General features: G+C 43.7%; 2 protein-coding genes across 4 annotated transcripts in view; both read right to left on the bottom strand.

Moving 5' to 3' along the window:
- Nucleotides 1–12,062, bottom strand: part of tnrc18 (trinucleotide repeat containing 18) — a 48,678-nt gene extending 36,616 nt beyond the window's left edge. For all 3 annotated transcript variants that reach the window (XM_058050453.1, XM_058050454.1, XM_058050456.1), the window contains exons 1-2: nt 11,858–12,062; nt 10,203–10,555 (exon numbers count right to left, since the gene is read on the bottom strand). In XM_058050453.1, coding sequence (XP_057906436.1) covers nt 10,203–10,410 — 208 coding nt within the window. In that variant the 5' untranslated portion in view covers nt 10,411–10,555; nt 11,858–12,062. The remainder of the gene's footprint in view (nt 1–10,202; nt 10,556–11,857) is intronic.
- A 5,177-nt stretch (nt 12,063–17,239) lies between these two features.
- Nucleotides 17,240–20,799, bottom strand: actb2 (actin, beta 2). The gene is made up of 6 exons (XM_058050467.1): nt 20,640–20,799; nt 19,405–19,534; nt 19,092–19,331; nt 18,361–18,799; nt 18,109–18,290; nt 17,240–18,024 (listed from the first exon to the last, which is right to left on the bottom strand). Exons 2-6 carry the CDS (start codon nt 19,525–19,527, stop codon nt 17,881–17,883), a joined length of 1,128 nt encoding a protein of 375 aa, XP_057906450.1. The 5' UTR covers nt 19,528–19,534; nt 20,640–20,799; the 3' UTR covers nt 17,240–17,880.
- Between the last annotated feature and the right edge of the window lie 3,748 nt (nt 20,800–24,547).

The following is a 24,547-nucleotide window of genomic DNA, read 5'->3' as shown; positions in this document are numbered from 1 at the left end:
TTACAGACGCCATTTTTCTTGCGGGCTTTGCGGGAGAACTCAACCTAATAATATTTTTTTTTCTTCCCCAAGGGCACCTTGTGTTGAGCTGAGCCAAACTATGCCGCATGGATTTGCATTTCAACGACAGGTTTAAGTGCATGGCGGGCGTTTTCAAGTCTCGACGTGTTTCATTGTCAGGGCGATTGCAGGTTCTAATAAAACGTCCTGTAAAGTTAAATATTATTTTTCAGTTTTTCAGTAATCATGCCCAACAATTATGATGATAGTCAGGTTTGTATGCATCTACCCAAATCGGGATGCAACTTTAGGATCTGTCACTTTTTTTTGTAGCACTACCAGCAATAAAAGATGACCACATATCAGCCTATGGAACCTATGAAACTATGGTACAAGTATCTCTATGTCAACATTAATAATAAAAACACGAAGAACGCCGACTTAGTCTTTATGTGAAGTGATTCACATAAGCAAAATATGTACGTATCATCTCCATCTCTCTAAATGCACTGGTCTCATTGACTAATTTTTTACACTTGGACAGGTATGATTGGTATGGGGAAAATGATTCCAAACACACAAATCGGAAGTGGACCAACAGCACAGGAAAAACCGGTTTCTGGTTACAATTTCTGCTAAAAAAAAAAAAAATCTGCGCCATTCTTTGCACAATACTGCACTTAAACCAGTCAGTTCTGTGAAATAGAGTGCTCAAATAAAGAAACCCCCACGCGTTGCTGACTGTCTGGTTCTGTTGTGACTGCTTAATAAGCCGCCATGGGGCCAAAGAAAGTTGCAAAGTGCCAATAAAACTATAATTGTAATGTAATGTAATAATGTAAAACTATAACTACAGTGGTGCCTTGGTTAGCGAACCAACCGAAACGTACTCTAACCAAATAAGTTTTAAAAATCAGGTAAATCCAATTAATCTGAAAGCCCGGAGTCCTTTTTTCTTCGCGTTTTTTTAGTATGGTTTAACTGTTAGTTCATAAGGAGTGACAGAGTCAACTGCTGATGACATCATAGACCGATGACGGAGCTGACTTGTGGTTCAAGGACGTTTGGTGATGCAAATACATTAAGAGCGCGGCTGGAGTCGGGTGTACTAAAAACGCATCAAGATAACTGAAAATGTTCCCAAAACAAGGCAAAAAGTTGGCGTATATTTTTTTCCATTTATCAAAAAAACACTAATCAAGATTCCACTGTATTATTCTCTAAAAAAAATGTATTTTTTGCTGATATTTTTGGGTGTCTCGATTTACATTGGCCTGCACGGTGGGCGTGTGGTTAGCGCGCAGACCTCACAGCTAGGAGACCTGGGTTCAATTCCAGTGCATGAGTGGGTTTTCTCCGGGTACTCCGGTTTCCTCCCACATTCCAAAAACATGCTAGGTTAATCGGCGACTCCAAATTGTCCATAGGTATGAATGTGAGTGTGAATGGTTGTTTGTCTACATGTGCCCTGTGATTGGCTGGCCACCAGTCCAGGGTGTACCCCACTTCTCGCCCCAAGAAGACAGCTGGGATAGGCTCCAGCAACCACCGTGACCCTCATGAGGATAAGCAGTAGAAAATGAATGAATTGATTTACATTATTTCCTATGGGGAAAAACTGCCTTGGATTTCATACGTTTTGGTTTTCATCTGACCTTTTTGGATGAATTAATGATGACAACCGAGGTACCACTGGTGTTCCCTTAAGGGCTCAATATGATTAGATTCTATTAGATTTATTTCAGATTCAGCAGCCGTCATTCCTAATGTGATTATTACAATAAACAGACCTCGGTTGCACCATGATGATGTCCACTGCATCTATTTAATTTACGCTAACCGCATTATAGACAGGTTGCACCGGCAAATCCAACAACCTTAAGACCTGACTCAGCACGGGTACTTTCTTTTATCAGACCGCTTTTAAGAGTAGGCTCCTTGCAGCGCTATCGGACCATTAGTAAACTTTGAACTGTTCAACTATTACTGCCCCCGCTTGCAATCGCACACCTCGAGAGCTGGGGCCGAGGTGTCCCACCACCATCTCCCTCCCCGCCCCCCCGCCCTGCCCATTAACCGAAAGCAGCGCACAGCCATTACCCTGATAAAACTAACCATGTGTGTAGGGGAAAGGGTGCTTTTGCCTCATCTACAGAGAGGGGGTGGGGGGGGTGCGTGCATTAGTCCTGTGGGACTCAAGACACACGCCGTGGAGAATTTCTTTCTTGCGTTTAAATCTCTACATTAAAACAGCAGCACGCCGGCGCGCACATGCGCAGATGTGAAAATCAATAACAAATGCAAGTTGGGATCCATCCAGGCACTGTCCCGTTACACACACACACACACACACACACACACAGGTTTACGGCTTTAGTCCCATTCAGCATGTTCAACAGTTCTGTGCGGTTTCGCTCTCCGACGGCGATACAAGCACACGTTTCGGATGTAAACACACAGATGCACAAAGTGTGATTAACCTTCACTTTGTCTCAGTCAGTTAACTCTGCTGGAAAGCCATCCCGCCCCCCCCCCCACCACCTCCACCCCCGCCTCCATATCTGCACTGCATCAAGACACAATTTTAAAAAAGCGTTGTCACTACAATTTAACAAAAGACGGGATATTAAAGTCGACTAGGTCTTCTTTAAATTATAATCTGTGTTATTTTAGTGATGGTGACTGGATTTGCGTGTTTACTGTGGGAAACGCTTGCTACACATGTGAACCGTAACCGGCGTTGCATCATTGTCTGGAACAAGTAAACAAACTCAAATTGTTTAATTCAAGCCAGGCTGGCCTGTCAATTATTGTATTATTATTATTATTATTATTATTATTATTATCTTTGTACCACGAGCCACAACAGCAACAGTCTGACTGCAGTATTGTGTGAAGTCGCTTGTTGATGAGGAGCGGGTTTCGCTCTTGGCGACGAGCCTCTCTTTTTCACAGACCACTGTACCGTCTTCTTGTTCATTTATTTCCATTACTGCTGTCGGCTGAGCAGCAGCAGCAGCAGCAGGCTGAGAGAGTACAGTAAATAAAGCAGAAGATTGAATAATTTGAGGGGCAGGAACCTGAGCCACTATGACACTATGCAGAGTGAGTATTGGAGAGTACAGTGTTTCCTTTGCTGTTGAACAGTAGGATATGTAATTCAACACTATTATTCCACTAGCTTGTTTATCTGCCCTGCTGTAATCCTTATTTTAATTATTTTTATTATTATATATTATTTATTTTTTTATTATTTTATTATTTTTTATTTTTTTTTTATTTTTACTTTTCCAACATTTAAAATTCTGACGTTATCAGTCCGCTAAAAAGAAATAGACAAATTAAATGATGCCCCCCCCCGGTGAAAAATCCTGTTACATGTACCATTATGGCAACATTCCACTTCTTATAGGGGGAGTGGCTCAAGTGGACCCTAAAAGGTCTTGGTTCGATCCTTAGTCCTCGTGTAATCGCTCAACATATCACTCAATTCAGCGATCATTTTCCCGTTTTAGATTCCAAAATTTCAAATTCTTTTTGTGTCTGAACCCGGTGGCTGCTGGTTCTATCCTCAAGCCCATGTGCAATCTGAACATATGAAATTCTGTTTTTTTATTTATATTTTTTATTAGTTCTGAACTCGAAGACTGCTGGTTCAATCCTTGATTTTACATTACTGAATAATAGATTTCAACATTCATTCTATAATATAGTAATCTTACATGAAAACATATCGATAATATCCTTTATGGCACTAAGTTTCAGTCCTGAGTTTAAGAGTTTAAGTCAACAATACATTGGAGTTCCTAATTGTTACCTGGTGTGTACGCACCACACACCCAGTACCATACACACAATGTATCCAATGACCACCTGCCAAGGATGAGAGGGGGGTGGGTTAAGTCCGTCCCCCCCCAGCAGATCACATTCCTTCAGGCTAAAGACCAGGTTCTGTGTAAAAAAACACACCCGCTGAGCAGCACAGTTGCCCCAGTAGAGCACAGATCAGTCCCAGGCATCGCAGCTGCCTACAGGCCCAGCAGGCTCCATGTGTGCACCGACACACACGTATACTTTGTTCTCCAAATCCGAAATTCCCTTTTTTTTTTGCCTTCCTGCGCGGTCGATGGGGAGGGGAAAAAAAAAAAGAGAGGCGGGCTAAATACAAGAGAAAACATTTGTTCTCCTCGTTCCAGAAACAACATTCAAATGGTAGCTTAAAGGGAACTGTAGCTTTAAATGTTTGGGGAATTAGTCTCGTTACCTTTGTCGCTTTTTCTCCCTGCCCTTTTCCTTCCTTCATCTCGAACCCTTCACAATGCCATATCCACACACACACACAATACACACACACTTGGCTGCCACTTCACAAGATGGTTACTTTGCCATATTGGGATGAGTGAGTTGCCAGGAAACATGCTCCGACTCCAAATATGTTCTAAGCCTCCATATTCAGATCCTCGATAAAAGCGAAACCGAAGGCTTGTTAGAAATCAATTTGGGAAAAGATGCTGCCTTGGCAGGAATTGGGATAGGTGAAGTGAACTGAGGGAGGACAAGAATCATGGACGCGAGTCGATGAAAGATGAAACAACACAATCCAATCATGAAAATATAGATGGGAACAAGTTTTAAAAAAAAAGCAAGCGAAAACTCTTATCTAAAAATGCCCTCCACGCACGAACACACACCATCTGTTATCCATCAGTAGTAGGAGGGACTTGGGGGAGTGGGTGGGTGTGTGGGGGCATCAATTGATTTCTGGTTTTTATTCCGCTAAAAAAAAAAAAAACAAAAAACATACAAAGTGCAACACTCTGGTCTGCTTAGCATCTCTTACCCGCACGCTGTCGCTGGTAACGGTACAAAGAAACGTTTCTTTCCATAAAGGCTGCTGTCCCACTAATGAGTCACGGATTCAAACTTATAACAGATATTCACATATCTGAAAAACAGGCAGCGTGTTGTCAGCAAACCAAGCATGGGGCTGATCTGCTTTAGATTACTTCAGGCTGCAACCCCCCCCCCAAACACACACAGATTCTCATGCTTTATGAGAGGCGGCATATTTCATAAATGGGACTAATTCGGTATCTGGAATAGCTACAATACTGTACATACAATTGGAATTGTGTCCATGACTACATCTTTTCTCCGGGTACTCCGGTTTTCCTCCCACATTCCAAAAACATGCTAGGTTAATTGGCGACTCCAAATTGTCCATAGGTATGAATGTGAGTGTGAATGGTTGTTTGTCTATATGTGCCCTGTGATTGGCTGGCCACCAGTCCAGGGTGTACCCCGCCTCTCGCCTGAAGACAGCTGGGATAGGCTCCAGCATACCCATGACCCTCGTGAGGATAAGCGGTAGAAAATAAATGAATGAATGAATGAATGTGCCCGGGGGGGGCGGGGGGGGGGGGGGTAACAACAACAATGAATCTCGCACACAATAAAACTAAAATAACGTCAAATTATTCCAACAACATGCATGCTAGGTTAATTGGCGACTCCTGAATGTGAGTGTGAACGGTTGTTTGTCTATATGTGTCCTGTGATTGGCTGGCCACCAGTACAGGGTGTACCCCGCCTCTCGCCCGAAGACAGCTGGGATTGGCTCCAGCACCCCCCACGACCCTCATGAGGAAAAGCGTTACAAAATGAATGAATGTAAGGATTTTTGCATTCAGTTAACGGACATTTTATTCAATAATTCACTAAAAAAAACAAAGCTAAACAAATTCAAACTGAAAAAAAGTCAACATTTTACATTAAGAAAGCGAGCAAGAGTTTTGGCTAAGGCAGTTCCATAGACAACTTTCTTCGACGTCTGTTCTGTTCATTGGATATTGACCCGAGCCACTTCACTGACACTTTTTCTTAAGTAATTGCCGGATGGGGATGGCAAGAATAACTTTTACCCGCATCGGTGGGTACCTTTATCCCAGTTTCGCACAACAAAACATGCCTTTCGTTGTCCCCATTGAGACTACAGTAATTCCTATACGAATGAGGCCTGGGTCACGGATGTCTACGTCGGTGAACGTAGCTTAAATGTGTTACTGTTCCACTCCAGTGCTGTAGGTGGCAGTAGTTCCCGATGCAAATAGACTGCCCCATGACTGTTGCCTGCACTGCTTGGCCCAATAAGTCCTCTACAAACTTGTGTGTAAATCGTTTTGCGTATATTTTCAAGAAGATTCTACAAGCTGATTCGAAACTTCTGGTCCCCCGAGGCAGCAACTGTAATTCTGTTAACAAACCAGAAAAATGTCATCAAGACGCAACCTCTCCGAGGACGTAATAATGATCCGCCTCGCCTCAAACCGTATATCGGAGTGACAACAAACAGACACCCACGGAACAAGCTTGGGAGTTTATGTGCACCAAAGACGGCGAGGAATGCTAAGACGGTGATATGTGTGTGTGTGTGTGTGTGTTGCTTTCACAACACTATACACGGCGAGAGTAATTCTCGTGTTTTATTGCAAATATGTAACCTTTTGTAGAGACTCAACAGGCCGGGCGAAAAGACAAGACATCACACATCGTGTGACCTTTGTGTGTTTGAATTTGGCAGAGCGGACAAGTCAGCTAATGCACTGGGTATTTCAACATGCCACAGCACGCTCGTTTTCTCTGGTGCACGCGCACACACACGCACACACACACACACACACACACAGAAGTCTATCATTCTGGTGTTTGACAGCTGTGCGTGCAAGGTACGCTTGTGTGCCGTTTGTCTACTTTCTGACAGGTTTATTGTGGCAGGGCAGCAGTGCCTTGCGCTTTCTCTTAAAGAGCCGGTTTTCTTTCCTGAAAGATTCAATTTATCTAGGTGGGGATGTGTCCTCCGTTTTTCTTGCACACACACACACACACACACACAAAAACTGTGCCTCGTCACATATAAACACACACTCACTACATTAATATTAACGTAAACAGACACTATCCAAGCACTGTGGAAGATAAATTGGTATTGGCTGAGACAACACGGTCCTGCCCTGCAAGCTGCATGAATTATACTTAGCGTGTGTGTGTGTGTGTGTGTGTGTGTGTGTGTGTGTGAGTCAGAAAGAGAGAACATTTGAAGGGCTACCACATTCATCTAACTGTGTTGGAGTGTGTTGTGGTCAGGATAAATCTCTCTGCTGCAAGTCCCACAGGGAAACCCCCCGGCCCGAGCAGCACTAAGCACAATCACATGCTCCTATTCCCACACACACACACACACACACACACACACACACACACACACACACACAAGACTACAATCCTGTCATCCCAGCATCTCCTCACACACAAACAAACATCAGCTCTTATCCCCTGAAAAACAAAAACAATGCATCCCACCTTGGTTTTGCACAATTGAGTCTTCTCACTCGGTTTGGTCGCCCCGTCCCATACCCCCACCTCCTCTCCCCCCCACCCCCACTCACTCCAGTCTTCAGTGGCTAAGTATGGATTTGTTCCAAAAGCTACTCCTGAACATTGAAAGCAGCAATGGACAATTGCTTTCATGCAACAGCAAGTCAACCGACACTCACTTTTTGTCAGTTTGTGCCTTCATCTGCAATTTATACCCTCACATGAGGCGATGTGCATTATGTCTCCAGCAGCTGTTTGGGTGTGTGGGGGGGTGGGGAGGGGTGGTAGACATCACACACTTTCTGGGAAATGCACTACAATTGAGCACTTAGGACTAAAAATGTTGCTCAAGTAGGGCAGAAGAGAGTGTGGGGGGGGGGGGGGCTTTTTTCAGTGTATTGTGCAAGAAAACACTGTCTTGACTGTCTTTGACTGTCTGCACGCTTTATAAAACAGTCAGCGAGTGCCTTCCAGCTTTAAGCGTCACGGCAAAGAGAGATCATTTCTAGCCTCGTCTCATTCATCAGCGCAGTCAAATTCGTCTAAGTCCTACATCTGCTGCTCTCCGTGCACGGGGGAGGCAACAGGACAGATGGCCTCAATCTGGCAACGGAGGCTTTCAGCAGACTTCCAGTAGAGAAAAATGTACAGCCACCAAAAAAAATAATAAAAAAATGACAAGGATCATATTATTTTTGAGAGAATATACATGGAATGAGTGGTTGCACAGAATGTCCCGTTTGCTAACTTGTGCTATTAGCAGGGATAAATTGTGTTGCGTAACGGGCACAGTTGCTAACATTGACATGCGTGTCATGTGACATGCAAATTAGGGAGGCACAATTGAGTCCAGTGGACATTTAAGGCAAAATAAAAGAGCGACGACCCAAATATGCTGACCTACGCTACTTAAAACAAAAACAGTCTAGTTATCGTGGGTTCATCGAGTTCGGGATTCGAGTCCTTTATGGTAATTAGAAATGTGACATTGCAATCATTTGCAAATTACAAAATATGTCATGCGGTGTTTTATTATCGCAAGCACGGGACCGATACCTCGGATCCTGTTTGGCTGGCGTAATCTGTAGGGATTTGATATTGAAGAGCGGCCATAAAGCCAAACGACCTGTTTCTTACGGCGGTGTGTGTAGGCTGGTGAGCGTGCGGAGGGGTGGGGAGTCAGAAAGTGAGAGAGGGTCGATGTGCGTGGGCAGAAACATTCGCATCCCCGTTTGAAAAGGAGAGCTTTAAACTGCCAGCCTGGACTGTGACGGCGGCAGCGGCGGCAGCGGTTGGGTCAATTTTACTTCACAAGCCTCCCTGCGGATACACCTCGTCATGGGTGCACACAATGCCGTGTTTTAGGTCTGTTTCACAGCCACTGAATTGGGGGCGGGGGGGTTGAAAACATATGCTTTGCTTGAAAAAATACCCTTGTGCTACTTTTAAGAAAATCTAGAGATACGCAGCACGCTCAATCTTCTATCTGCGTGTTGCCTTCATCTCTGACATCTTACCGCGTGGCTGAGTGGAGAGGGGGAGTGGGGGGAGTGTGTGGGCTCTAATAAACGAACGCTTCAATGGCGAGTCCTGTGCAATACGTCGAAACATCCAAAGTCAAATGCCTCAGAGGTTGTAAGAATTCATATTAGAACCTTGAAAAACCTTACAAAACTTGTATGAACACTGCGCTTTAGTGTTTTTACTCAACATTCATTGGAAGCTACAAACTCTGACATCACCTTCTATGTCGTTTTGGTTATTTTAGCTCGAACCCCGCCTGACATATACTTCATTGAAACTGCTTTGGACGACAACAACAACAACAACAACAACAACAACAACGACAACGACAACGAGGAACGGTGCTCATCTGAAACTCTACCATCTCTTGGGGGTTTACCGCTGAACAGAAACCAGAGAAACTGTAACTATATATGCATGTGCGGCGACATGACTTCAGGGGGGTGTAACACGATGACAGTATTTGTCAGACTTTCCATTTTCCACAAAAAAAAAAAAACACCCAGAACCTACACACAACCTAAAGGCTTCTTTTGGCTTTCCCCTGGTTGGGCCACAAGACAACGTGCGTACATGCAAAACTTCCATTACTAATAGCGGGATTGGACATTACACGCTCAGCAGGGGGAATAACAAACACTGCGTTGATCTACTGACTGGTCAGGTAATTCAAAGACACTAAATCAGCTAGAGAAACAAACGCAACAGGGAGGTTTAATGGTTTACAGCAAAGTGGCTTTATTCAGCTAACACATAAAATCATTCACCTCGGCCCTCTCCAGGCAGATTCCTACGAGGATGTGACACGGAATACCAGCAGAATGTTCCTTCTGTGCACATGCATTCTCACTGTCATAAACACTGCACTCGCTTCCAACAACCACCACCCCGTCCGTCACATTGCAGGAAGATCACAAGTTTAACACCCACACCCCGGCCTCTCACAAACACACACAAGCAACATTGGGAACATGAATGGCGGTTTAATGGTCCACATGCAATCCAAGAGCAGTGCACTCTGGCCTGATCCACTGCTGTGCTCCTGTTTGGGCCAAGTACTTTTCCACTCATGTCTTGCCCACTGAAACCGTGGGAATCATTCACACAATGCTGTTATATCTAAAAACTTGTTTTTTTTTTTTTTTACAACCACTCCTCTCCATAAAGTCTACATCTGGTGTCGTTTTTCTCCACATAACATCATGCAGTAATAATAAACAAGCATGCAAAAAGACACATTTTTTAAGTTAATATGTAATCTTAAAGTGTATTTTATGGCAAACATGGTTGGATTATGTACTCACCGTGGTGTGAATGCAGGTTAATGGCCGATGGTAAGAATTTTCCAGAGTGGAGAGGTGGCGGGTGGGTTGCGGCCAAGTGGCCGGATGAAGGAGGGATCCTCCCGGCTGCTGCTGCAGCCCCGAGTCGGTGAGGCTCCACGGCGAGTCCCGCCAACAACGGAGGTGGTACGTGGACGGATCGGGAAGCTCCAAAGTCTCTGCCATCCATTATCCACAAGGGGGAAGTTGGGGAAAGAAATAGTCCTTTCGGATGGGAGAACTATTCCGAAAAAAAAAGCCAATTTTGGCTATAATAATAATAATGTATTTACTTCTCCGGGTGATTCGGCCTCATTTTCAGCCATCATGCTGACCTGCGAAGCAAAAACGTGAAAAACTGTCGATTAGAAATAGTAAAATAATGACATTTACGTATTTTTTACACTTTCAGCGACCAAGCACCCCCCCTTATGTACAATGACGCAGTTTGGAAAAACTGCTCAAAATTCACCGTTCAGCTTTCATTGCTACTACGATTTTGCTACTTTAACGCAAAAGTATAGCTTTTAAGGCGTGTTATAGATACATCGACAACATTATGATACCATGTTTAGCATACATGAAGCGCTCTTCCCACCCCCACGGTGCAACAGCGAACACTCATCCGCTTCGGGGCTTCGCTTGCCGGGGAAGGACGACCGAGAAGCACCGGTCAGTCGCTCCTCTCGGATATAAACATACTTTACGATTACACATAGCGTCACATTTTATAACATTCCCCCATTCGATAGCTTCAGTATTTAACTATAATTTAACACTGCGTGTATATTTACATCTTTTTTTAAAAAAACAGCTGATGTTGCAGCGATATTTATGGCGTTTTGTTGCGAACTATTTCAGCCCGGAGATCCGCAATGAGGCATGGGTGCTGTCCAAGGAACGCAATATTCCACTTAACGTTCGAAGACACATTGAAATATCATCATCGACATGAAAGGACGTCGTCGAATTATGATTTAATAGCTATTCTGTCCTAATACAAATTTAGATAAAACAGCTCATGCTCTATTTTAAATACGTTATGCTGTATTTTAAGATGTGTAGTTTAACTTTTAAACGGGACTTCTTGGTTGGGGTTAAAATACATGTTGCATAATCTAAACTAAACGCAAACTCGCCCTTTAATATAAACGTGGGTTATCTTGGTGTGTTTAAAAAAGGGGGGAAACAACAGCGAAAGTGGATTTAACCTTAAAAATGGCTCGCTAGCAAACATTTAGAGCAATGAATAGGTGACATAGAGGCGGGCGGGAGCTAAAAAATCTGATTAAAAAAAAGAACCACAAACACACCTTTACCGCACTATGTATTATTATTATGATTAAATAGAGCTTATGCGGAGTTAGACGTTATTTTGTGCTGTAATGTGTGTGCTTCGGTGGCGGAGAAACACGACATAAGAGCCACGTTTCAAAGTTTGCTAGCATTCCGTTAACGGCTAAACTTTGACGGAATAATCTTCCCACGCCGTTCATAACCAAACTAAAAAAAACAGGAACAATAATAACCTCCGCGCCATTTTGGTGCTAGTCAAAGAAAGTGAAATAAGGGAGAAATGTCGACACTTTATCTGCAAGGGGGGAAAAAAAGTACGAAAACAACGTCGAAGCGCTTACTTGAGATGGGGGGGTGTTGGTAGGAAAAGAGTTAAAAAGGAGTCTCGCAGAGTCCGTCCAAGTTGCTGGGAGAACTAGTGGAGTCCATTCCATGCACACTCCAAGGTGATCTGAGAGTGGGGAATAATAATAATAATAACAGGGGGGGGAAGAGAGAGAGAGAGAACCCCTGTCTCGTACGTTTACTTCTCAGCAATGAAACACAGCATTGTTTTACAAGCCACGCCCCCCACATTGGCACCACCCACTTCTTATAGCCTTTGCCATTATGTTGCGGATAGCGCGTCAGTGATTGGCCAAACTGTGTGTCAATCAAATTCCAAACTCTGGCTGAGTCACCAGGTACTATAAAACCAATTATGGAGCGAGAGAGGCAAGGTCTCTTCAGCGCTGCTTTTTCTTTTTATTTATTAAAAAAAAAATCAGGTGGCTGTTGGAGTTGCAAGACGACCCCCCCCCCATTAGAAAGTGTTCACAAAATGAAAACACACGTCTTTAAAATACCATGTGTGTCATTTACTTCAACCGTGACGCTGCTAATCCCATGCAAATTCCCACACATTCACTGATTTTTACTGTGTCATCATGTCCTCGTAGAAATAGCAACACCCATTTCTCATATTCATCCAAAAAAAAAACCCTTCACGACCGCCTCTCCGTTATCATCTAACAGCCTTCGAGATGCAAATATCCCCAAAACAGCAACGTTCCTTTGGACACTCACATTTGCATCAAAAGAGAAGGAAGGGGGGGTGTAGAAAATGTTGTTTTGTGTTTATGCAAAAGGACCAAACTGAAAGGGAAGGATGGAGCTTCGAAACTTCGAAACCCACTAATGTACTCCCCACCCTTCCACTGCTGTGTGTTACATATATACACATCGTTCCCAGCTAATGTTGATTAAAAATCGGGCACGGTTTCAAGTTGCCCCTCCTTCTCGATTCCTCCAACCCCTCCTCTCCCTGGTTGGGGTCGGTTTCAAGGGGATCCTTCGGTAGCGTAAAGTAGGGGTGGGCGATACTGAAAATAGTGATATCGATCTGATATCAAGTCGATTGTGAATATGTTATTGATATTTAATATTTATACTTTTAATATACATTTTAATAAACATCTTAATGTATATTTTATATAAATTTTAATACTGTACTCGCATTTATAGTTTTTTATATTTTATTTATATTTTAATATACATTTTAATTTAGTAAAAGTATAAATATTAAATATCAATAAAATATTCACAATCGACTTGATATCAGATCGATGTCAATGTATGTATATTAAAATGTATATTAAAATATAAATAAAATATAAAAATATAAATGCTAAAAGTACAGTATTAAAATGTATATTAAAATGTTTATTAAAATTCATATTAAAATATAAATAAAATATAAAAATATAAATGTGAAAAGTACAGTATTAAAATGTATATAAATTAATATTAAAATATAAATAAAATATACAAAATATATAAATGTGAAACTTACAGTAAAATGAACATTACAAATTAAAAAAATCATATTGTCAAACAAATTTCCGGATGTTGTAAACCACATCAAAATAAATATATTAACAATAAGTCACAACACAACTAAAAAAAATTAAACATGTTAACGCTTGGTATCATCACTATCGATATTTGTATCGACCCTCCCACCCGGAGTAAAGCAGGAGGCTGCGAGTCCTAGAAGGTAGAAGAACCACCTCCTGGTTCATCCATAAACGACGGGATTTAATAAAAAAAAATCCCAAAAGAAACCCACCACGATCCCCCCAAAAAGGGACGTCATACCCCCGGATGAAGAAGAAGAAGAAGAAGTCGATCATCCACAAGCCTCACAGCGACTCAGCTCTCCGATGGAGCCCGGGGAGGGAGCGCTGAGGCTGGGATCCGATGAGTGCGATGTCCCCGCGCTGGGGGGGGACCTTTGTTCTCCTTCTTTGCAACTGGGAATTTCAAACAATGGGTGCAGATTAGCGTGCCATTGTTGCTGTCTTTTCACGCCGAGAGCAGGAGGAAGGTTTCATCTTCTTGTCAAATAATTGGGGGGTGAGGGTGTGGGGGGTGTGGGGGGTCCATGCACCATAAAAAGACCTAGAAATATGATTTACAGTAATTTAAATGTCAAGAATGAAGTGGTACTTCCATCCCCTTGCCAATTCATGGAAGAAAAAAAACATACTTATATTCATCTATAAATCCTGTTTGGGCTCTGATTTATGGGCATACCCACACTGCAGTTACAAAATCACATCACGTGATCATCACAGTGGATTATATTGCTGCTTAATTCCCTTTTTATTGGATAAACAATTGGAGTCTGCGACAGGATGCATGAACCCACAAGGGACAAGACACAGAAGACAGCATTGATTAATTCAGTTGGGAGGAGGGAGGGAGTGTGTGTGTGTGTGGGGGGGGTCACTACTCCCTGGAAAGGGCATATAAATAAATAAACACACACACATCTTAGTTCATAATAAAGCCAGAAGAGACACATTCACACTCATTTTCCATAGCAATGAATAACAGATCTTTACAGTGACCACCCCCCCCCACCCCTCCCCAAATACAAATACCCCCCCGCCCATCCTGAGAGGACAAATTCACCATCTCCTGCTTCTCACCAGCAGCAAGTACCACTGCATTGCAGCACGGCTAATCCTGAGCGAGGTTTAATTGCAGGGTTTGTGTGAGAAACGACAACAACCACACACATGAAATAAACATGGCTGACTCACACCGACCCCCCCCCCCACCACCACCACTCACGTGCACATATAATATACTGATGTATATTTATACATATATACAGGACTCATGGGGTACCTGTCAATCAGCAGATGGTGCCTTGCAGGGTTTACGAGGTGGGTGTGGTGCTAGTATTGAGTGAAGGGATTAATACTAGGCCATATAGTACACTCAAATTATTGATTTTTTTTTGGGGGGGGGTGGATTGAGGAACCTCAACAATGCATTCTAGGCATCCATTTTTATTTCATTCCTTTGGAATTTCCCTTTAGAGTTGCCGCTGTTGCCTCAATTCCTGTACTCTTAATTATCTTCCAAATGCTGCCTCCATGGCTCCCTTATTGGTGTTGCCAGGCAACACGTAGATGGATAGATAGATAAATATCACAGTTACTACAGTTGACAATTGCAGCAATCAAGAAACCTGATGGGGGGAATTCATTAACTGCCCATAAGGAACTTCTTCAGTGTTGATAGACTGATGGATGACTCGGCACATTTGTATCATTCGCATACAAATGAATCATAATAGTCTTCCTGGTTGAGTTCATCATATTGTTGTAAAGCATATATATATTTGGGCATATATTTATATCAAATAATAATACATACCAATAAAGGTCAACATATGTTTCTGTATTTTACAGTAACGGCTACTATGTCCATGTATATATACTTAGAATTCAAGATCAATGTTCACGTCATCTTGCACCTTCCATGTCCATTCAGTCAATCAATATAAGCAACCTCTGCTTGCAATCAATCAAACTAATGATATTTTGCAGCAGTGTAGCATTCAGTCAGGTTTATATTGCTCTCAGGGTTATAAAAAGATGAGCTAATGTTTAAAAATGTGATATATTATTCCCTTAAGGCCTTCCTCTATTTGCTATGCCGTTCCATGTAATGACATACCAGGGTTATAGTGATTTAACGTCATCTAGTGGTAAATATTAGAACTGCAGGTCCAATTCACACTAGCACGTATAATAAATACATTCACAACTGCAGTAGATTACCTATTGGAATAATTAACCCCATCTAGTGGTAAATATTAGAACTGCAGGTGCAGAGACACATTAGCACGTATAATAAATATGTTCACAACTGCAGTAGATTATCTATTGGAATAATTAACCCCATCTAGTGTTAAATATTAAAACTGCAGGTCCAAAGACACACTAGCACTATAATAAATACATTCACAATTGCAGTAGATTACCTATTGGAATAATTGGCTCCATCTGGTGGTAAAATTAAGAACTGCATGCGGACGAACAGCACTATTGGAATAATTTAGCATTTAAAAAAAAATAAAAATAAAAAAATTGATGCTGACACATGCATACACACAAAAGCCAGTCCACCACATGGTCTGCAAGCACCGCTTCCCTGTTTGTGAGGGTTTTTGCTGGCACGGCAGTAAAAGGATATCAAGAGGAGAAGCAGTCTCAGCAGAATCACATTGGGAGGCGGAGAGGCTGCAGTGGAATAAAATACATTTCCAATACGCTGTGTCTACGTAAATGCGTTTTGACTTTATAGGCGCATGCATAAATTCATAAGCTCTTGCGTGTATGCATCTGGCGCAATAAATGCATGGCTGTTATGTTTCCTCAAAAGAGGCCCCTGGGACCATCATACATCACCGGGTTTCCAGCATGCTGCCCACAGTGTACTTCATAAAAGTGGGACAGTCTGATTAATGGGCCGCTGTTGGATCTGTGGGGTCATACGGTATGGTAGATGTACAACACGGGGGGGGCATTTGTCTACTTTATCGTGGGTAAATGTTTTTATGCCACTTCTAGTAGAGGATTTGCATTATCTCAGACACAAAAAATGGCACAGAAATACATTAAATGGTCTTTACTGCCATCTTCTGGTGGTAAAGTGTAACAGCACAAATTAATATGGTCAATTTCCCCCCTCTGGTGGGCAATGGAGACTTCCAACTTTGCTTGGTAGTGGCCATTTGGGAATTTCATGCCAAACTTATTCCAGTAATAAAATAGTGGTGTCCAAAATACAGCACGGGGGCCAGTTGTGGACAACAGCACACTCAAAATGCTTTAAGCCAGTGGTGTCCAAAGTGGAGCACGGGGCCCAGTTGTGGACAACAGCACACTCAAAATGTTTTAAGCCAGTGGTGTCCAAAGTGGAGCACGGGGGCCAGTTGTGGACAACAGCACATAAGCCAGTGGTGTCCAAAGTGGAGCACAGGGGCCAGTTGTGGACAACAGCGCACTCAAAATGTTTTAAGCCAGTGGTGTCCAAAGTGGAGCACGGGGGCCAGTTGTGGACAACAGCACTCATTTTAAGCCAGTGGTGTCCAAAGTGGAGCACGGGGGCCAGTTGTGGACAACAGCACTCATTTTAAGCCAGTGGTGTCCAAAGTGGAGCACGGGGGCCAGTTGTGGACAACAGCGCACTCAATGTTTTTAAGCCAGCGGTGTCCAAAGTGGAGCCCGGGGGCGGCTAACAGCACACTGAAAATGCTTTGAGTCAATATTTAGACAAATATTCCATAAACGTTAACTCCTTTATGGCTAATGTAGTACATTTATGTGTAATTTCTTTAAAAAGAAACAAGACAACCCACCTAAAAGAAGTACCGGACAACGAAGTTCTGGTCTGAACACATGTGCACTTTATTGGGATAGTCAGTGTACTTGTCTGGTACCCCACGTTACCCCATCACCTCGAGACCCCTTGCCCCACCACCCTGGGGATGAAACTGCCAACAGGGGGAAGAACAGGTCACAACTGGGTTTTGCATAAAACAAAACGAGAAAAAAAAAACAGGACCAAGATATTTTTTTAAGGCTGAAAGTACAAAAAACCCAGACATAATTTACATACAAGCGATACTACCACCATGTTAAGTATGCACCAACCACTGGGCAGCCTTCACAGAGGCAAATACGTGTCTGAACAATGCAGTTAACATTTGGAATCGTGTTGGATGCAGTTTCAACATTTGGAATGACTCAAAGAAAAAAGAAAAATGTACATTTTTTAAGTCCCCAGATGCAACTGCAGAACCCTGGGGTGCTTTATTAACCTTGCCAAAAACATTACTGCCGCCATCGTTCCAGTTTTAATTCTTTTAAATCCTGAGTCAAGCGCCAAAAAAACTAAAGGAAGCCATGCCAATGAACCGGGCATAGGCTCTGCGCTCGAGTATGTATGAGAATGTGTGGTCGTTTTGCACAGAGCTGAAAATGTCGGGCATTTGGTTGGGGAAGGGGGAGGAGGAACAGTCTGTTTAGAAGCATTTGCGGTGGACGATGGAGGGGCCGGACTCGTCGTATTCTTGCTTGCTGATCCACATCTGCTGGAAGGTGGACAGGGAGGCCAGGATGGAGCCTCCGATCCAGACAGAGTATTTACGCTCGGGTGGGGCGATGATCTGTAGCAGGAGACAACCACCATTATTATCAGCACACAATTTAAATTGACCTCATCTTCATTTGCCGTGTTTGCTTCTGCTCACCTTGATCTTCATGGTGGATGGGGCCAGGGCTGTGATCTCCTTCTGCATCCTGTCGGCGATGCCGGGGTACATGGTGGTACCGCCAGACAGCACAGTGTTGGCATACAGATCCTTACGGATGTCGACGTCGCACTTCATGATGCTGTTGTAAGTGGTCTCGTGGATTCCGCAGGACTCCATACCTGGAAGAAGCGCCAGTTAGTAGACGACCACACTAGCGACCCATTAGAGGCTGCGGGTGAGAGAACGTACCCAGGAAGGAAGGCTGGAAGAGGGCCTCGGGGCAACGGAACCTCTCGTTGCCGATGGTGATGACCTGTCCGTCGGGCAGCTCGTAGCTCTTCTCCAGGGAGGAGGAAGAGGCGGCGGTGCTCATCTCCTGCTCGAAGTCCAGGGCGACGTAGCACAGCTTCTCCTTGATGTCGCGCACGATTTCCCTCTCGGCCGTGGTGGTGAAGGAGTAGCCGCGCTCTGTCAGGATCTTCATGAGGTAGTCTGTGAGGTCGCGGCCGGCCAGGTCCAGACGCAGGATGGCGTGGGGCAGGGCGTAACCCTCGTAGATGGGCACCGTGTGGGTCACACCATCGCCGGAGTCCATGACGATACCGGTGGTACGACCGGAGGCGTACAGGGACAGCACGGCCTGGATGGCAACGTACATGGCGGGCGTGTTGAAGGTCTCGAACATGATCTGTAGAAGACAGAATAGGAATTAAACACCGGCATTTCCGTCTTTATGAGCACTGCATGTCGGCATGCATTAGCGTGGGATTCCGTTAGTAGAAACAAGGTGCAGAAATCCAACATTCCTTCACACTTGTGCTGTCATTTCTTAACTAATTGTCAAAAAAGGGGGTCCACACAAAGTCTAGAGACCTGTTGATGAAAGATCTCATAGAAGAGAGATCCTGGAGAAGGGGGGAGGAAGTAGAGTGTGAGAATGGAAAAGAATATACGGCGAGTTTGTGTATTTGTATGCACACCTGGGTCATCTTCTCCCTGTTGGCTTTGGGGTTCAGGGGGGCCTCTGTGAGCAGGACGGGGTGCTCCTCAGGGGCAACTCTCAGCTCGTTGTAGAAGGTGTGATGCCAGATCTTCTCCATGTCATCCCAGTTGGTCACAATACCGTGCTCGATGGGGTACTTCAGGGTGAGGATACCCCTCTTGCTCTGGGCCTCGTCACCGACGTAGCTGTCCTTCTGGCCCATGCCGACCATCACGCCCTAGAAACCATAAAAAGTTATTAGCATTAATGTTAAAATTAATTAAAAACACACTTGACTTTAAATTGATTACCTGATGCCTGGGGCGGCCAACAATGGATGGGAAGACAGCACGAGGGGCGTCATCTCCAGCGAATCCGGCTTTGCACATTCCGGATCCGTTGTCAACAACCAGTGCGGCGATTTCATCTTCCATGGCTGAACTGAAAAGATAAAAAAATAAAAGCTTTAACTTGACATTCAAGTCACTTCCTGCTTTGAGATAAGAGCAAGTCACCCAGCCGCCGCTAGGGGGAGCGCACGAGTACAAATTCTTTTGTGGCCAGACAAAAGGAAGTGGCGCTGTGTGCACTTGTTACCATATAAGGGCATGTTGGGTTTTGAGCAGCTTTACAGCTACCGGCTGCCATGGCGCTCAGCCAGGGCGGCAGAGTACTGAGAGAAAGGCAACCGGTGCTACGACGACGACCACTCCCTCTAGACTTATTGTTCCGGGCTGCATCGTCCCCGTTTTTTTTTTTTTACTGTAGCTTGCTCACACCACGTCACTTAAGAACATTCGAGAAGCATATTTTAAAAACTTGACGCCATGATTACGGGTTACGACACAGACTTGTTTCATTGATTTAGTGAGCGACGCCATTTCCTGAAAGCCACGCCTTTTGAGGAAATATCCATCAAAGCTGTGCATTTTCCCCTCTAAACGTTTAATTTTGCTCAACTGTGTTATATAATAACATTAAAGAAAGCTATTACAAATGAACAAAATGGGATATTTATGTGAACTGTAAAGAACTCTCGGTATAGACTTTGACATTTAGTGCCAGACGTAAGGGCGGTGGCGGCACGATGTGGCTAAAGCTAGCATGCTAAATAGGTCACACCCCGTCGCAGCGCGCACAAAGGGAGCACCCGCTGGCCCAGACACTGAAAACCCCCATTAATTTTAAAAAAATTCGCCCTTCTTCATAAGCACCACTAAGCCACACAGTCTTGCGGTGCTGCGACGTCAGACACACTATAAGCTACTTTTAAGCGCTCGAAAGGTTGCCATAAGCCGGTTACAGACATGAGTGGGTTGCCAGGTTCTCTTCGAACCGTCCTTGAAAAGCGTTGTAAACGGCACAATTCTAAATAAAGCTTGATTTGAATATTCATTAGCGGGAACAACAGTGGAACTTTAAGACAAAGAGCATTACAGACGCCATTATGTCGCCATTCATTGCGTTCCTTCACAGTTCGTTAACAAAATAAGACAATGTACATCCCAAAATGGTGTTAATTCGATGCATTAAATCGTCGCCTTACCTTAAGGTGGGGAGGGGCTTTTCGCTTTAAGGGGAAACTGGTTTCAGGCAAATGATATCCCGCACGAGCTGCGTGTGACGGCGCTCAGAGTGAATCAGCTAACTGAGGGCGCGTGGCTTTTATATCGCCTTAGTGGCCCGGCTCGAGCCATATAAGGTAAACTTTGGAAATCGCGCCTTCTGATTGGTCCGGCGTCATGTAACGGGCACGTCGCCGCACGCTGCGACTGCACCAAGCTCTCGCGAGGCGAGGGCGAGAGGAGAGCGAGGGAGGCGACCATTGCGAAAAGGATTGAAAGAATCAAGTGGGGAATGGATTTCATGTGGAGAACATGGCGAGATTGTTCCCTTTTTGTACACTATTTAAGTCAAACAATGCTAATTAGCTTTTATACACGAGGGGACACGTGTTTGTGGACGCCGCTCCGTTCATATTAAACATTATATTAGGTAATGCTGATGGGGGTCACTCACATGACACACACACAAGACTTATAGGGGAATGACAACTTATTTACATGGTATCCATTTCCCCACGTCCCCAATCCTCTTTAAAAAGTGATCACATGATTTGTTGGTTGCATTAGTTTAACAAAGGTGTGTCCTTTTTAGCATACAGTAACTAAAATGGCCAAGTTTAGCCATTCTGATTCACCAACATTTAACTTAACACAGGTGGCACACAAAACATCTTCCTCCTTTAATACTTCCTCTTAATGCATTACAAGTCGGGCATGTCTGCCTCGTTTGTGAGCTGATTTATTATCATACTTGCCCCTGTATGACTCAGAAGATTTCCCCTTAAATCAGCATAGGGCATTTGCCAATAATACCACACAGACACAAAACACACCCAGGCCCAAATTCTTAAGAATGGAGCAACTTAAGCACAAATATCACAACTAGAGTCTACACAAGCGCAATCAAAAAAGCAATGGCCAAAGGTCTACTGTTACGACTTATTCATTTACAGGTCTTTAACTAACAAAACAAATCCCACCTGAAAGTCAAAAAACTCCCTTGTGGATGTTATTAGTGATAAAAGTTGTGCAAATAACAGAAACACGGTAAGAGGATGCCTCCTCCATGTTGGCGTAACAAGGATTGGCTGGGAAATGTTTAACCAGCCAGGAGGGAGCGCCCCAAAGGTTTCCAGGGATATGAGAAGGCGCCGCGGGTTAATGACACTATGCGGCCATATTTCTTATACATTGTTACATCGTGTTCAAGCAAGGGCCCGCATGCCGTGTTGTCAACACCTCTTAACGGAATTTCAAGCGGTGGGCGGGCATAGTAGAGGGTCCGGAGTGGGCTTTTCTCACATATCATAACAGCATGTGTGTGTGTTTACAACTTGAACGGCTACCTACAATGACTTAAGCTATGAAGTAAATATACTTTACATACAAATAGGTATAAAGGTACGCAATTTCAATTTACTTTATTAATACTAATGCATATATGATCACCTAAATGTGCCATTATCAGCACATAATAAGTCAATAAGTAACCAAGCGGTGAAGCACATGTGTCTATATGAGTGTGCATTTCAAAGGGCAACAGCCAATAATAAGCACCAGCCCGTTTTGATGACAATGCATGTGTGCTTGCATTCTGAGAGCAAAAAACACAGCCCCCGCTTTGTGCTGACCAGTGACACACACACACCTACAAAACAACGTTTACTGGTGAATTGAAAGTGCTGCGACACACACGCGTGAGTGAGGTCATCTCAAGAAAAAGCCAAGTTAACCCAACCAGCCCGGTAGCCGAGATGCACCGTGATGAAGCAAGCGCGGCGTTGCCACTCCCTGCTTTACTTCATCCTAACTTCCTGTTCCTTTTTAGTCACTGAGTGTTCTTTCTGTCTTACGAAACACGTCAGGTGGCGTAGAACCCCACCGCATTGCACCTATTGTGTCGACTGGTTTCGCGACACAATGGATTACGACACCACAAGCTATGTTTACAATCATGAGTGCATTTGCATCTATGCAGGATTCATGCAAAGGACCTGTTGCAAATTAACATTAGACATCTTATATAATAACATTAGACACAGCTTATTATTACAATTAGAACTATTTATATGTCCTGCAGCCTGTTACAAAGCAGACTGACCTATTGTTTGCCATCTGTGGCTGGTCACAGGGAAACACCATTCAGCCTCCCTCCCTCCCCTTTGCTTTCATCATACGGCCAATAGATTGCTCGTCTGCAGCGTCATTGATCTGCGGGTCACCACGGTGATGGTCTTACTCCAAGGCACGGACCAGTTACCAGCTGTGCATGTGTTTTGTGTGTGTGTGTGTCTGCCAGCTGGCTAGTTGTATGTGCTCCGATTGGATTAGCTTCCCATTTATAAAGCCCCAAATGGATCCTTCACCTCCAGTCCCAACAGGCCACAAAAGTAGCCTGACCAGCACGATGACATCATTTATCATTAAAGCCATACAAAAGCAGATAATTTCAATAATCCAAAACTACACTGGAAAAATAAAATAATGCGACTATGACCTAATGGTCATATGCTCACTAGTCTATGACCCACTTTTGATAAGTTGGACAAGGGAACCCAGTCTCCCTTTAATGACCAAGCTGATGTAATAAACACATGCAGGGCTTCAGGCCCTGTCTTTAATCATTTTCCCTCAACAACAGGGTCCCTGTCCTCCCTCAGCAACAGCTTCACTTCCTCTTGGTTCACAAAGCTACATGCCTTTTTTAACTCTTACTTAATAGACAACCATGTGCCGAAGTAGTTCAATTTGATTAAATAGCTTATATCACAGGGAAATAAAAAGGCATTTCAGAACAATACAACATCTAAGCAAATCATTTATAGCAATTCTTTTTGATGGACACACATACAGCACCCCCTTTTCACCCCCAGCATAGTGGGTGAACCGGGGGCTTATCTATTCTCTGCCATCTGTCTGATGGGAAGACACTTCACATGATACTAGATTCTTCCAAGATGGAGATCACATATGCTAACATCCTCAGTTTCAGCACAAGTCATCAGAATGCAGACACCTACACCCACACACTTTGACCCCCCCCCCATGCTTGCTGTTTGGACTGTCTTTACATAAACACTTTAACTCCTACTGCATTTCTTATATTCATTCTCACACCAAAATAAGCACAAAATAGCAGTACATTATTTATTGATCCTTCCATACAACAGCAAATGACATGCATGATAAAAGTCATCCTACCTTTTAAGTGGCTTGCTAGAAGCGCTGAGTAAGCAAGAGAAAGTTGCTGGGATGATCGTCTGCAAAAATCAAAACCCGAGTGAAAAGCAAAGTCGTCTAGCCAAGGGCAATTTATACCTCAATGTGAGGTACACATAAAAGGGCTTTTAACATTAAAGACACATCTTTCATCTCTTTCATTCCACCCCCTTGTTTCTATCTTTTATTTATGTGACGACACAAACTGTGTCAAAGTTTTTATTTCGCTTTGTTTTCTGTGCTTTTATTTTGTTATGATTATGATGCGTTGAGGGATCGTCAGAAAAGGGCTAAGCACTCCATTGAAGGAGAGTGTACTTTTACAGATACACACACAATGTACATAAAAGCACGAATGCTTTCATTTCAAAGACAATGTAACCACATTAATGCTAGTTAGAAATAATTGCCGTGTGAACAACAAGGGACATTCCCCATTTCCGAGGTAAATTTAACTTCGTTTTTTATTATCGTACAAAAGCTGGGCTCCTTGTTTCTCTTTGAATGAACAGGATGTTCGCTTCTGATTGGCTGCCCGGCGGGCACGTATCTGTGTTCTGATTGGCTGTTGCTGCCTGCCATATAAGGAGAGGGGACAGCGACTGGCAGCCGAGGCAGGAAGTGGCGCAATGCGGAAGTGTGGAACCGGCTCGGTGAAATATCATAGCAT

Source organism: Doryrhamphus excisus, chromosome 15 (assembly GCF_030265055.1).
Source record: "Doryrhamphus excisus isolate RoL2022-K1 chromosome 15, RoL_Dexc_1.0, whole genome shotgun sequence".
Taxonomy (NCBI): Eukaryota; Metazoa; Chordata; class Actinopteri; order Syngnathiformes; family Syngnathidae; genus Doryrhamphus; species Doryrhamphus excisus.
The sequence above is the reverse complement of the archived record's forward strand: the minus strand, read 5'-3'. Positions and strand labels throughout refer to the sequence as shown.